The following is a 15,005-nucleotide window of genomic DNA, read 5'->3' on the forward strand; positions in this document are numbered from 1 at the left end:
GATTATATTTAGACATATGCTTTGTTATATGCAAGATATTTTTATTACTTTAAAGTTCTGTTACTAAGTAAAAGCAGGAGAATATGAAACAAGTTGGAAAAATATTATAATTAAGGAAAATGTGGTAGTGCACACCTGTAATCTCAGTTCTTGTGAGGCTGAGGTTAGAGGATTGCTGTGAGTTTGAGGCCAGCCTGGGCTACATAAGTGAGATCTTGTTTCACAAAGAGCAAGGGAGTAGGGAAGGATTTAATTGTTAAAGCTCAGTTGTTTGTTTTCTTTTTTTGAGACAGGATCTCACTATGCAGCCCTGGCTAGCCTGGAACTCACAGAGATCAACCTGCCTCTGCATTTTGCATGCTGGGTTTAAAGGCATGCACCACCATGTCTGACAGAAGCTGCTTTAAGTACATTAAATACAGGGGACTGGAGAGATGGCTCAGCCGTTAAAAGCACTGGCTGCTTTTTCAGAGGACCGGAGTTCAATTTACCAGCACCCACATGGCGACTAATAACCATAACTCCAGTTCTAAGGGATCCAATACCCACTTCTGACCTCCTCAGGCATTGCACAATACAGGTGTATTTGTATGTAGGCAGGCAATAACATTCATATACATAAAATAAAAATAAAATACTAAAAAAGAGTTAAGTACATCAAATACATTGATAGTTTATTACCCTCTCTATTTTTGTTTTGAAAATTTCCGTAATAAAGAGGATTTTATAAAAACCATATTGTTTACCTAATATGATATTTTATTTACCTTTGATTTTTTTTTTTTTTAATAGAGTAAAGACAAGATTGCATCTTACAGCAAAACTCCAAAAATTGACCGAAGTGATATGGGCAAGGAGATGAAAGAGAAATCATCCATGAAACGTAAACTTCCTTTTACCATTAGCCCGTCAAGAAATGAGGAACGAGACTCAGACACAGGTATAGTCATTTACTCTCTGATAAACTTTTAAGTCACTTTCTTACTGTGATTTCTCTTTTTCTTTGTACCATTTCTCTTGAATTTCTGGTTTATAGAGAAATACTATATTGCAGTATTTCAGATTTATCATATGGGAATAGAAGTACAAGTTTATCACAAAAGTGTGGTTTCTAATAAGAGATTGAAAAAACAGTTTGTGGCCAGGTGTGGTGACACATGCTTAATCACAGCACTCAGGAGACAGAGGCCAGTGGATCTCTGTGAGTTCAGGCCAGCCTAGTCTATGTAGCAAGTTCTAGGCCAGCTGGGCTACAGGGAAGCCCTGTCTCAAAAAGAACAACAACAAAATTTGTCGGGGGTGGGGGGGCCTGGAAAGATGACTCAGTGGTTAAGAGCACTGGCTGCTCTTGCAGAGGACTCGAGTTTGGTTCCCAGCACCCACATGGCAGCTAACAAATATTCCTAACTCCGGTTCTAGGAGATCTGATACCCTCCAACATGGGTGCACTTGTATACATGGAGGCAAAACACTCATAACACATAAAATAAAAATTGTACAATTTGTGGTCCCTGCAAGACAAGATAATTGAATGGGTAGGCTCGGGGTGAAGGCACTTTTTGCCAACTCTGATGACTCGAGTTCAGTCTCTGGAACCCACATGGATGATGAAAAGAGAGAGTTGTCTCTTGCAAATTGTTCTCTAACTACACATGTACCATGGCACAGGTGTACCTACATACAAATTTTTAAAAGACTAGTTTTTAAAAATTTCTTTGTTCCCTAGTCTTAATACTTATTTCAAATCTCTTAGTACTTTCAGAACTTAATTTTGGGGGGATCATTTCAGAATGAAAATTTGCTCAGTCAGTAAGAAGCATCACTGAGATTTTGTATTTATGAGACAAAGATACTGAGTTTTTGTGGACACAGCAATAAAGGTCAGGCATTTTAGATTCACAATTGAATTAGAACTATGTACCACCACAAAAATGAGACAAATGGCTTAAGTGCTATTCATACAATACCTTTGTTTCTTAAAACTCTTACATATGGGGGTCACCAGATGCAGTTAAGGGTGCTCACCACCAAGCCTGTGGACTAGACCAGTCATTCTTGAAATTAATATAAACTTGAATGCTTGATTATATATTTTGTCACACATTTTTTTGCATAAAATATTAATAAACTTTATGAAAATGTTTTAGTTTCACTCACAGGAAGTTAGTATTTCACTCTCAGTATACACATGAGATTTCTATCTTGGGTCTTTTTTTATCAACCTTAAATCAATACCAAAATGATTTTTTTTTTTTTTTTTTTTTTTTTTTTTAGACAGGGTCTCCCTGTAGCTGGCGTGTACCATCATCACACTCAGCTCAAGAAATTCCTTAGTTTTTAATATACACAATTAGTAGGTAGATCTTTTGTGTATTTTGTCTCTTTGCTTACATTAAAAATTGGTTTTAGGATAGCCCTACACCCAGGAGTATAAGGGCAGCACAAGTTGGATTCCATGGGTTATTTAAAAAAAAAAAAAAAAAGCTGCAGAGTTGAAATGTTCGGGAGGTGAGGGTAGGTAGACCTGGGAGAAGTTAGGGTGAGAAATGCAGTGTAAATACAACCAAAGTACATTTTATCAAAGTCCCAAAGAATTTAAATTGAAAAAAATAATGTTTTTAAACAAACTCATGGCCTTTTAAAACCTTGAATGTTTAAAATTAAGAAATTTTATGTTCTGTTCATTTTAAGTTATACCGTATTTTTTTTTCTAGAGATGCAAAAACTTTTTTCCCCTTGAAGCATGACTGTCCGTATGCTTCAGCAGTATTCTGAAACCATAACTGAAAAGACAATAATTTAAGTCATGTGCCCAGTTGTATCATTTCAGTCAGCAGTAGGCTACATGCATAACAGTGGTCTCGAAAGATTGCATCACATAGAGAAGGATGTTGAGTCATCTTAGTCTGTATAAGGACATCTTGTGATACCCACACAGCAGTGGAGTTATTCAGTGGCTCAGACCACATCTTCATCCTTACATAATTAGTTAAGGTCTTGCCTTTTCCCCTAACAGTTCCTTTGCTGGTCATTTTTAGAATTACATTCTCCAGATTTTATTTCCCAAAGACAGTAATATTTCTTATAGTATTTTTTTTTATTCTTTGAGCATATCATGCATGTATACAATGTAGTTTGATTTCCCCCTCAAACTTCTCCTGCAATCTCCTACCTCCAACACTTCTACCTTCCAACTTCATGCCCCTTCTCTTTTTTATATATCCCACTGAGTGCAGTTAGTGCTGCCCAAATGTACATGGGTATGGGCTATGCACTAGAACCTTGGCAAACTTCCAGTGGCCACATCACCAAAGAAAAACGACTCTCCCCTCTGCCAGCAGCTATCTACTGTAAGTAGATCCTCAGTAGGATTGGGGCCTTGTGAGCTCCTCTGTCATCAGTGCAAGAATTTTGACTCGATCTTGTGTAGATCTTGTGTATGTAAACATAGCTGCCACGCGTTTTTAAGCAGAACAGTTATGTCATGTCCAGAAGACAGTGTTTCATACTACTCCTCCCCATCCATCGGCTATTATAATCTTCGCACCACCTTGAAGAAGAAAGTTTGGTAAATTAAATGCTATTTTTTAGGAATAAGCCTTCAAAATAATAAATTTCCTATTAGAACCTCTGTATTCTATCGGCCAGATTGTTTCTCTTTTATTTAGAGTAAAATTAAGTAGAAAACGTTACTTAGAAAGACATGAACTCTTGAATAAACACCTAATTCCTATTTTATTTTATTTTTTGGTCTTTTTGAGACAGGGTCTCCCTGTAGCCCCAGCTGCCCTAGAACTCACTGTGTAGACCAGGATGGCCTTGAACACAGAGATCCACCTGCCTCTGCCTCCTGAGTGCTGGGATTAAAGGTGTGTGCCACCACACCTTGCTCTAATTCCTATTTTAATGATTGTACTATATACTATTTTCCTTGATGACTTTTCTACTATTTGCATTTATTGAGGTGTTGCTGATGTCTTTAAGAAAATGTCATCTAAAAACTCATAATATTCTCTTAGAACAATATTACATGCTCTCACCAAATAAAATGCTGGTGAATTTAAAGAATGTTTTTTATCTGGGCATGGTACAGTACCCACCTATAATCCCTGTACTCAGGAGATAGAGGCAGGAGTATCACCATAAATTTGAAGCCAACCTGGTCTGTAGAGAAAGTTCCAGGCCAACCAGGACTGCATAGCATGATCCTGCCTGCATGTATATAAGTGCACCTGTGTCATGCAATGCCCCCAGAGATCAGAAGAGGGCATTGGATCCCCTGAAACTGGATGGATAGCTCATGTGGGTTCTGGGATCCAAACCCTGATCCTTTGCAAGATCAGTCGGTGCTCTTAACTGCTGAGCCATCTCTCTAGCCCGAAGTTAATTTTTTAAAAGACAATGCATTTTAGAAAAGTAACTCACTAGACAGATAAAATATGGAAAAGAAAAGGCATAATCTGAAGCAGTGTCATTGAATCTTTGTATCTATATCATAGTACAGTTCATTATAATTATCTTATTTCGGCTAGTCACTAGTATATCTGTTTATAGCATTCCAGTATCTATTCTACATTGCTTATCCTGTCAAGAGAATTCCCCAACATTTTGTCCTGTGAAATATTTGTGTGTGTTTTTATGTGTGCGTGTATGTGTCTATGTGTTTGTGTAAGTGTACATACACATGTGTACAAGTGCTTGTGGAGGTCAGAGGCCAATGTTTGATGTCATGTTCAATTGCTTTCCACGTTTTTAAAAAAAATTTTATGTGTATGAGTGTTTTGCCTGCATAAGTACACATGTGTTGTACAGTGCCAATGGAGGCCAGAAAAGGGCGTCAGATCCCTTGGAACTGCAGTTATCAATGATTGTTAATGGCCACTGGGGTGCTCAGAGCTGAGACCAAGTCCTCTGCAAGAGCTGTCAGTGTTCTTAACCACTGAGCCATCTCTCCACCCGCTTCCATTTTTTGAGACGGTCTCTGAACCTGGAGCTTGCAGATTTGTCTAGATTGGCTGGCTAGTGAGCAGGAGGCGTCTTCCCACCTCTGCCTCCCCAGTGCTGGGATTGGAGGCTGATACTGCTATACCCAACTTTTTGTATAGGTGCTGGGGATCTGAACTCAGGTCCTCAAGCTGGTGTGGCAAGCATTTTACCAACTGAGCTATCTCCGCAGCCTCTGTCCTATGAAATATTGAGACGTGATTATATACAGTGGTACATTGAACCTGTGGAAGCATAAAAGTAGCTACTTGTTTCTGGAAGACACTGCTCATACTTAACATACTTTCTTTGTCTCATTCTTAGCATTGGAAATTTACTTTCTAACTCCTTTTAATCTTTCTATAATCTTGCTTGACAGGATAAGTTATTATAGTCATAATAGATGCAAATAATAGTGTAGTGTGTATCATCAAAGATTTTGGTGTCTGATCATTGTTGGTACCTACTTAGCTCCCTTTAAGCCCTGACCAGATTATTTGGCTTTTGTTTAAATTTCAATTTTTTTCCTTTGTATAAGTAAGTCTTAATTTCCTCATGTGCATATAGTCACCACCTTCTGAGAAGTATGACCTTTAAGCGATGGAGTGTATGAGTTCACTTTATGACATACTAACAGCAGAAATGGGATCAGCGGTGGCTGAGTATTTGCTAATTTAATGCAGTGAGAAGGCTAGGCACAGGTAGTCCAGAGTTGGTATAGCTGCTCAGTAATATGAGTTGAGGCTAGATTTTTTTTTCTTTCTTTCTTTTTAACTTTTTTTTTTTTTTTGAACCTAGTCACAAGATTTCACCTTCTGTTCAAAAGGAGAAGAGTGTCTTCTCATGAGCTTGGCCATTATATTGATGAAATGACCTACTTAGAAACTTATACTTCTGTCTGGGTGTGGTGATGCATGCCTTTAATCCTAGCACTCAGGAGACAGGCAGGCAATTTCTTTGAGATTGAGACCAGCTTGGTATATATAGCTAGTTTTCAGGTCAGCTGGGGTTACAAAGAGATCCTGTATCCAAAAAGTGGGGGGGGAGGGATTAGGGGAGGTAGGAAAAGAAACTTTATTGATTAGTCTACTGTACTATACTACAGAGAATCTTAAAAACCAAATACTTTTGATGGTATATTGTCATTTTGTTGATAATTGGACTATTTCTGCTAAGATGGGGAACATGAATATTGGTAGGTGACTTAAAATATTTGCCATATAGCTTTTGAATTCCATCTGAGAAACATCTTTTCCTTTATGTTTGATAGTTCTAATATTTTACAGAGAAATAAATAGTACTTTATCATTTTTGTTTGCTTAAGGAGCTAGAAAGATCCTCATTTCTTTAATATTGTTTCCTCTTACCTAAGCATCATTTATTTGATTACTGTAGTTTTTCCTCTTGGCAATTTTAGGCAGTGTGACTATAGAAAATTCAAAGAGGCACAGTTTGATCTGTTCCCAAAGTCTGTGCTGGCAATTGTAGAGCATGTTAAAATTTCATAAATAAAGCCTCTGTCAGCCAACCTTATAAGTTCTGTTTTCCTGAGATTATAAATGTTATTAAAGAATTTATGTTAATGTGACTCAAACAAGTGGAGAGAGTAACATGTTTTATAACTCTCAAATGTTTCCTCTAGTATGTGGAATCTTGATATAAATACCTATATGAGATGAAAGCAGAACGGGAACTCTTGGGAGGGGAAGGGAAAACAAAAGGATAATGAAGGAGAGAGAGGAGACATCACATTTCCTTTCATTATGAAGAATCTAGATTTAAATATATTAATAAATACTTCTATATTTATTAGAATGGAAGTAGAAGGGTGATGTGAGAGGAATAAGGGGAAGAACGGAGGAGGGCCATGAAAGATAATGGAGGTGAATATAAGCGAAGTATGATTATACATACCTGTGTCAATACCATAGTAAAACCCATTGTTTTAGGCCAGATGTGGTGGTACATGCCTTTCATCCCAGCACTCAGGAGGCAGAGGGCATAGGATCTCTGTAAAACAGTATTTTGTATGCTTTTTGTTTGTTTCTTTCTCTCCTTTTTGAGAAAGGGTCTCAGCTTTGTAGCCTTGACTGGCCTGGATCTCTCTATATAGACCAAGCTAGCCTCAAGCTCAAAGAGCTCTGTCTGCCTCTCTACCTTCTAAGTGCTGGGATTAAAGACATGTACCACCATACTCAGCTCTCAAAAAAATTTTAAGGGGGTGGGAATTATTCACATTGGAGTTTTCTGGAAAAGAACTATGTTAAGGTAACAGAGTCAGTATTCTATTTAATAATAGTAATTGTCTTTGATAATTTTTATTTTATTTTTTGTTTTGGGGGACAGGTTCTCACTATGCAGCACTGGCTGGCCTGGAATTTGCTATGTAGATCAGACTGACCTAAAATTTGTGATGGTCCTCCTGCTTCTGTCTCCTGAGTACTAAAATTATAGCTGTGTGCCACTATGCCCTCACTTTAAAATACAGTATTTTTGAGGTTTTTTTTTTTTTTTTTTCTTTTAGTTCCTCACAATGCTAGAGATCAAACTCAGGGCCTTCTGTAGACTAGAGCTCTACCACTCTGCTGCCTCTCAAGCCCTAACTTTGGTGGTTTTATGGCATTGACTTACCACAGGTTGTCTCTTGTCTCTTTACTAACTTTATCCCTAAAAATTTTAAACATACAGTGTAGATTTTAAAATTATCTTGTTATTTTTCTGTTGCTCTGTGGCAACCTGAAGAAGAATATTATCTTTTATAAGATTGCCTTTAAACTACAAGTATTGGCTTGTTTCATCTTATGAAGAACATAGAAGGAAAAGAGAATGTTCTGCCAAGCTCATGATGTTCTGTGCCAGTCCCATGGGTGGCAGTGGTCTCATTCGGCTGAATCTCACTGTAGCATACTAGAAAACAGTAGTAAAGGACAAGATACAGAAGCTCTAATTTTCCAACTCCTGAAGCAAATCTTTGTGGAACACATAATTCCCCCAAATCCATTGTAAATGTACTGTTTGAAGGTTGGAAGATCAGGAGTTCAAGGCCAGCCTTAGTTACATAATGAGTTCAAGACTAGCGTTGGCTACATAATTCAGGGCTAGCCTTGGCTCCATAAGAGCCTATCTCAAAAAAATTTAAAAAGCCAAAGGGCAGATGGAGTCAATAAGTTGCATACTTCCAAAAGAAGGCTTAAATAAGATGCTAAGTGACTAACACTTCTTTTTATTAGTAAATATCATTGAAAGGTCATTTTTTTCTATAGTGCTTTAATCTGTCTAAATAATATGAACTGCTTTCAATATTTCATTTAACCAGTGCAATTCATTGGTTGCCACTTGTTTTTGGCTTTGATATGGAAACTAAACTTTTTTGCTTATCTTTATATGAAATGTCAGATATTTTTCGTGGAATTCTTGTGCATGTTAAAATTAATGTATTTAGACTTCAAATGTGTTTATTTACAATTGTTTGTCTCTGATTTGTTTTTTCTCAATTCTTGAATAATCATACCTAACTAAAATCATGAATACTATCTACAGTAATGATTCTGGAAAGAAAAATACATATCAATAAGTTGAGAATGAATATCAGAATAAAAACTATTGAGAGTTTAAATGACATATTGTTTAAAAGCAAAAATGTTTGCTCTGACTGTGTTATCAGAACTCTCAGTATTCTCTGTCATAAATTGTTAGACAGAAATCCATAGTCTTACTTGATATGATAAAATTATAATTTAGGCTGATTTCTTTCTGTCTTCAATTCATATCATTTGAAATGTGTATAGTCTATTGAATGGTCTGTGGTCTAAAGTAATGCCACAGTCCTAAATGGTCTTTGACTTTGGGGTAGTTTTGACCCTCATGGAAAAATAAACTTGATTATCAACTTATTCAAAGACAAATTCTAAACAGAAAACCAGCGATAATAATGCTGCCTCTTTTAACATTATTGATATATTTTGAAGAGTAACATCAAAAGAGAGGATATATTTTAATAAGAAACATCATGTCTGTTATTGATACTGTATGGTTAAATTTCTCAAATTTAAGATCGTCTATTTAAAGAAACTGAAATATTAAATGTTGATCAAACCATTGTTTATGTGTACTTTGGTTTTACCCTAAAAATAATAGTTTGAAAAAAAATTTTTAATTCATTGTCTAACTAACTGATGGTCTTCTGAAAATGTTGGTTTGTTGAATTCTGCATTTTCCCTTGGTATGCTTTTTCTTTTCTCCTGTCTCTTCTCATTCTATAGATTCAGACCCAGGACATACAAGTGAAAATTGGGGGGAGAGACTTATATCTTCTTACAGGACATACTCAGGTAATTAGATTATCAGGTGCTCCTCTTCAGCTAGTGGTTTCTGTCACATTTACATTTGAGTGCTGTACTATAAGTAACTTACTTTCAACCAGACATCTCTGGTAGGTTTAAATGAGTTATATGGATCCACCAAAGTTTTCAGTTTTTCAGCATATCCAGCATGTGCTATCTGTGAACACAGTATGGATTTCTATAAGCTTCCACTTAGATGTTATATATCACAATGTGGGAACACCATTCATGTAAAAAAAAAAAAATGAAAATCAACTTCTCCTGGCATCAGTACAGACTCCTAAGAAGATGCCCATCATGCTGGTCTGTTTCATTGTCAACCCTTCCCATTGTACACCAGCTGTACTGGTTTTGATAGACTTGTGTCATCTTACTCTTAGTCATGTGGTTTTATTTTAAAATACTGAATTCTTTAGTCTTCTTTGACTTTGCTATCCATGTTGAATTTAACCACAAGTAAATTAAAATAACAGATCACCTGGACAGATGCCTTTGTCATTGTGTTAGAACTTTTCTATTTGGCTATGGTTCCAAATGCTAGGACTTCATAATTGCTTGAAATAAAAGAATATCGGAGAAGATAGAAATAGTATCATTTAAAAATAGACTAGTTGCTCTGACTGTTCTTTCCTTTTAAATTGGGCTGGCATTCTCTCTCTAAACTTTTCTAAATGAAAATCTTGCGTAGTCCCTGGGTATTTCTCCAGCTTTCACCATACCATATTTAGCTATAAAAATTGAAATAGCCAGGCATGATGGCCCAGGCCTTTAACCCCTGCACTTGGAAGGCAGAGGCAGGTGGATCTCTGTGAGTTCAAGGTCAGCCTGGTCTACATAGTGAATTCCAGGCCAGCTAGGGCCACAGGGAGACCCTGTCTCAAAAAATAAAGTAAAATAAAGCCAGGTGTGGTGGTGCATGCCTTTAGTCCAAGTACTTGGGAGACAGAGGCAGGTGGACCTCTTGTTTGATGGAGGTCAGCCTTGTCTACTCAGCAAGTTCCAGGCCAGCCGGGGCTAGAGGGGGAGTTTGTCTCAAAAAAAAAAAACAAAAAAAATTTGAAATATTGAAATAAACCTTCTGTTTATGATACACTTTTATTTTGTAAATGTGTGGAGGTAGTGATAGAATCAAATAATCACCCTTAGAATTACTATGAAATCATTAATTGATCTGGTAAGTCAGTAGTTCCTGATTACCAGTTAAGTTGGAGAAGATAGAATTATATTTACCATGTGTTACTGTGGAATTAGCATGCCTTTCTCGAAGGTGACTACTAAGCACTAAGATATACCTGAAAGTACTGTATGTGATGAAGTAATTCATGATCAGAGGGTCACTGCTGGAAATCAAGGTACAGGCATTCATTCACCTGTTCCATAATATTTTAGAATCTGAGCATAATGGTCATTTTTTAATTGGGATTAATGAATGCATACTGAAATGTGATTGATTTAATCACGTTTACTTACCTCCGTTTTCTTACATGGAAACTATTTTACTGGGAAATGTTTTATTCTTTAATTTTTGAGACACTGATAGGTTTATGAACCAAGTTTCCCAAGAAAAAGTTCTGTTTCTTCTCTGTAATACACTGTACCCTTGGGAGGTGACAATGTTGTGAGTGTTCTGTTTGTTCCAACAAGAATGAGAAAGAAATCATTAATTTTCCAGAATATGAGACTGAGACATGTGTTTCTGAAGCTCTGAAAAAGAAAGTAAAAAAGGAAGGAAAGAAGGAAGAAAGAAAGTTGGGTTGATGTAAAGACCACTTCAATTTTTATTTTAATTACTGTTAAGTGAATTTCTTGGATGTTTCCTTAAAAATCTCAAAACTGACTAAGTGGAATTTCAGGTCTGAGTTAGATTGTGCTGAATTTGGTGCATTATTAGAACAGATGAGAATGATTTTCAATGACTGGAGAGCTCAGAGCTGGTCTGGGATGTAGCTCAGTGGTTGAGCTCTTATATAGCATGTGGGAAAGAAAACCTTGGGTTCAGTCCCCAGCTATAAACAAACAAACCCCTATAACTGGAGCATTCTCTATCTCTTTTTAGATATATAGCATATCATCACTTTCTAACTTAGACTAATAAGAGGAAATATTTCACAGGATACATCCCAAGTAGCTCTGTCCATTGTTTTAAATTTGACAAAGCTGCCCAGATGTACTGGCACATACATAGGACCCCAGCACTTGGGAGGTAGAGGTGGAAGGATTACAAGTTTGAGACTTCTGAGCTGTATGGTAAGTTCCAGGCTAGTTTGGGCTACATAGTGGGACCCTGTCTCAAAAAAAAAAAAAAAAAATTACAAAAAGAAAAGTGAAAAAGATAAACTTTGGAATATAGCAGTCTAATGCTTAACAATTTTTAAGACGTGTAATTTGGGGGCTGGAGAGATGGCTCAGCAGTTAAGAGCACTGACTGCTCTTACAGAGGACCCGGGTTCGATTCCCAGCACCCACATGGCGGCTACAAACTGTCCTTAACTCCAGTTCCAGGGGAATCTAAAGCCCTTTTCTGACTTCCGCGGCATTGCACGACACGGGTGCACTCACATACTTGCAGGCAATACACTCATACACATAAAAGTAAATAAAATATATATATTTTTAAAAAGAATAGCGCAATTTTATTTCAAACCTACCTAACTTTACACCACCTAGTGTTCAGTTAACTTTCTTTTCCTATCATGGAAAATGCAGGTTCAGAAAGATAATTATGATAACTCAAAGGGAAAAAAAAACCAATTCATATTGGGTACAAGCATCTAATACAAATTTTTGTTTAAATATTTGGAATACATCTACTTCGTTCTTTTTCAAAATGTATTAAGTACATATTTGATTATTTGGTTAAGTATGTCTTTTCTATAACGGGTATATACACTATAGAGTGTCATCTTTAAAATAAGATGTTAAACTGATGTGAGGAAAAAAATCAGTAATTTTGCAAATAGAAAACAATGCAGCGGGTATGGTAGTTCACACCTGTAATTCCAGCACTCCAGAAGCTAAGGCAGGGTGATCACAAGGTTGAGGCCAGCCTAGGCTACAAAGCAAGACCTTCTCTCATAACCCAGAGGGGCAAGTGCTGTATTTTGAGGGTTTTTTTGTTTTGTTTTGTTTTGTTTTTACACCTGTTACCAGGTTTTACTACTTTTCCTTGAAACATTTTTTTTAAACTTTCTATTAAATGTTCATAATATTAACTATTTTAACTCTAGGAGAGAAAGACATTCATTATATTTAAAAATTGTTATCAGATAAAAAAGCATTAAAAACAGGAATAGTGATTATAGATCCTCCCTAAATACTAGAAAACAATAATTTACAGAGAATTGTTAAGAAGAGAAAGAGTCTATGTTTCAGGGGGAAAAAATCTACAAAAGGCCTGTTTAGGACTTTAAAAAAATTGTTTTAGTAATAGGTTAAATATTGTGCCAGATTGGATTTCTATAAAAGTGACTGATTACTGATAACAGTATAGAAATGATGAAAATGAAAGATAAAATATGTGTTAATAAAGTTGATTTTAGTAAGTTGAAATTTTGGGGTTTGTTTGGAAAATCAAAGTTCAACAACTGGACTTGTTAGGAGTTTACTGAAAGATACAAATTTGTGAGCAGCAAAGTTTAAAGTATTAGGGCCTCATGTTTTTTAGACCATTAGGTTACCAGTTTATTCTAATTAACTGAAGATGGTAGGCTGGCGCAATCACTAAATTCTTAGGAATACTAGTAATATTAGATTTAATTAATTTCTTGAAACATATTAGATTTACTATTATTTTCCATTCATTTTTACTAATTTTAAATTTTATTATTTATCTTCGTAGCTCCTCTTTGCAGGTTTACCAAAACCTGAATTTAAAATTCCAAAAATAGGTTATCTAGTAGATAATAACCAGATCTTTGTATCCTCTTGTACATGGTGTCATCATTAAATCAGATGAATTCCTTAAAGACAAAGGGCATCTGTATCTCTTACTGTGCAGTCTGTGGACATGCTAGCCACATTTCTAGAGGATTTTCGGAATAGCTAAATCTGATGTGATAAGTCAGATCTCCCTCAGAAGGACTTTGGACAATTTTAGATCTTTGCTGAATCTATGTTAACCCCCAGTCACACAGAATCTTTTATTTTTGCCTTTGATTAATATTCCATGTTCAACTCTCCCATCACTGCAATGAAATTATTTGGTGGCTTTTCTTTAGTAACTGTTCTGTGTGGTGAGACTTGTCTTGAATATTTAGCCTCTTGGAAGATTATACAAGTCATTGCTAGAATTAAAGAAATAATTAGAAGGAACATTGGTATATAGGGTTAGCTGTAATAGTAATAAAATGATAGTGCATGAAAGACAAGGCCCAAAGGTGTAATAGAGTTGGCTTTCAACAGATTCAACTAATCACAGATCAAAACTACTTGGGGAAAAACTGTTCAGAATTTTTTCTTGTTTTTATTCCCTAGAGAGTGCAGTATACCTACCTATTCACATAGCATCAGCATTATAGCATGTATTATAAGTATTCTGGAGATAATTTAAAGCATATTGGAGGATTTGCACGTTTTATGAAACACTACACTACATTTTATCCAAGACGTGAGCATTTGCAGGTTTTATTGCCCTTTTATTGCCTTTTATTGTCCGCGAACCAATTCTTTGCAGATATGGGGGCGGCTATTTTAAGGACTATTTGAGTTGCTGTTAAAGACAGTAAATTTTAATAGAACAGATCACTAAATAAAAATGTTATTTGTAGTAAATTTCCAAGTGCCTGGAAACATTAGAATCAAGAATATATTTTTCTGAAGCTTTCAGGAAAATATTGCTTATATAAGTCCAATACTCTTGTCTGACTACCACTGGATTATATATTACGTACATTTCCCACATGCATGCATAACATCTAACAAAAAAGCTCTTGTTTTGAATACTTAACAGTTGTTTCAGATTCTTACATATTTATTCATAATTACAGAGAAAGAAGGTCCAGAAAAGAAGAAAACAAAAAAAGAAGCTGGAAATAAGAAATCTACTCCAGTTAGCATTCTCTTTGGTTACCCACTTTCTGAGCGAAAGCAGATGGCACTTCTAATGCAGATGACAGCAAGAGACAACAGTCCAGGTGATTGACACCTACCATCATTGTGCTAATGTGTCTTCTGTGTTTGCCTTGGATTAGGGTCACCTTGTCTTTAATGATTATTTTTGTGTAATTTGAATTTTTATCCTTTCTTGAATTTTATCAGAATTACTTCTAACCTTAGTTCGTCATTTTTTATTATTTGTATAACAATTTATTGTTGCATCCTCCATTGGATTACAAATAAGAGCAGGAATCTTTGCACTTACTAGGCACCAAGCAGGCAGTTGTTAAATAAATGAATAATGTATTTGAAATTGGGTAACTAGGTTGAGAAATTCATAGCAGAACCCTAACCTATGTCCATTTTAGAGCCTTCTGATTTTTAAAATAAGCTGTGTTGTTTTGTTGTTTGCTTATTCTCAGTGGTTTTTGTTGTTATTGTTGGGCTTTTTTTTTTTAAACATTTCTTTTAATTGAAGCTTTATGGATTTTTTAATTTTATTGATTTATTTGTAGCATATGAGTGTTTTGCTTGCATATATGTAATAAGTGCACTATTTTGTGCCATGGCCACGGGAGCCAGAAG

At 35.8% G+C, this 15,005-nt stretch overlaps 1 protein-coding gene across 2 annotated transcripts in view; it reads left to right on the forward strand.

The window, feature by feature from the left end:
• Positions 1 to 15,005, forward strand: part of Ankrd12 (ankyrin repeat domain 12) — a 111,183-nt gene that overhangs the window by 38,298 nt on the left and 57,880 nt on the right. The window contains exons 3-5 of one of the 2 annotated variants that reach the window (XM_008834670.3): positions 793 to 940; positions 9,246 to 9,314; positions 14,312 to 14,458. In XM_008834670.3, coding sequence (XP_008832892.1) covers positions 793 to 940; positions 9,246 to 9,314; positions 14,312 to 14,458 — 364 coding nt within the window. The remainder of the gene's footprint in view (positions 1 to 792; positions 941 to 9,245; positions 9,315 to 14,311; positions 14,459 to 15,005) is intronic. The other variant, XM_008834671.3, reaches the window with a different exon arrangement.

This window comes from Nannospalax galili, unplaced genomic scaffold (genome assembly GCF_000622305.1).
Source record: "Nannospalax galili isolate Female #2095 unplaced genomic scaffold, S.galili_v1.0 scaffold155, whole genome shotgun sequence".
NCBI classification, from domain to species: Eukaryota; Metazoa; Chordata; class Mammalia; order Rodentia; family Spalacidae; genus Nannospalax; species Nannospalax galili.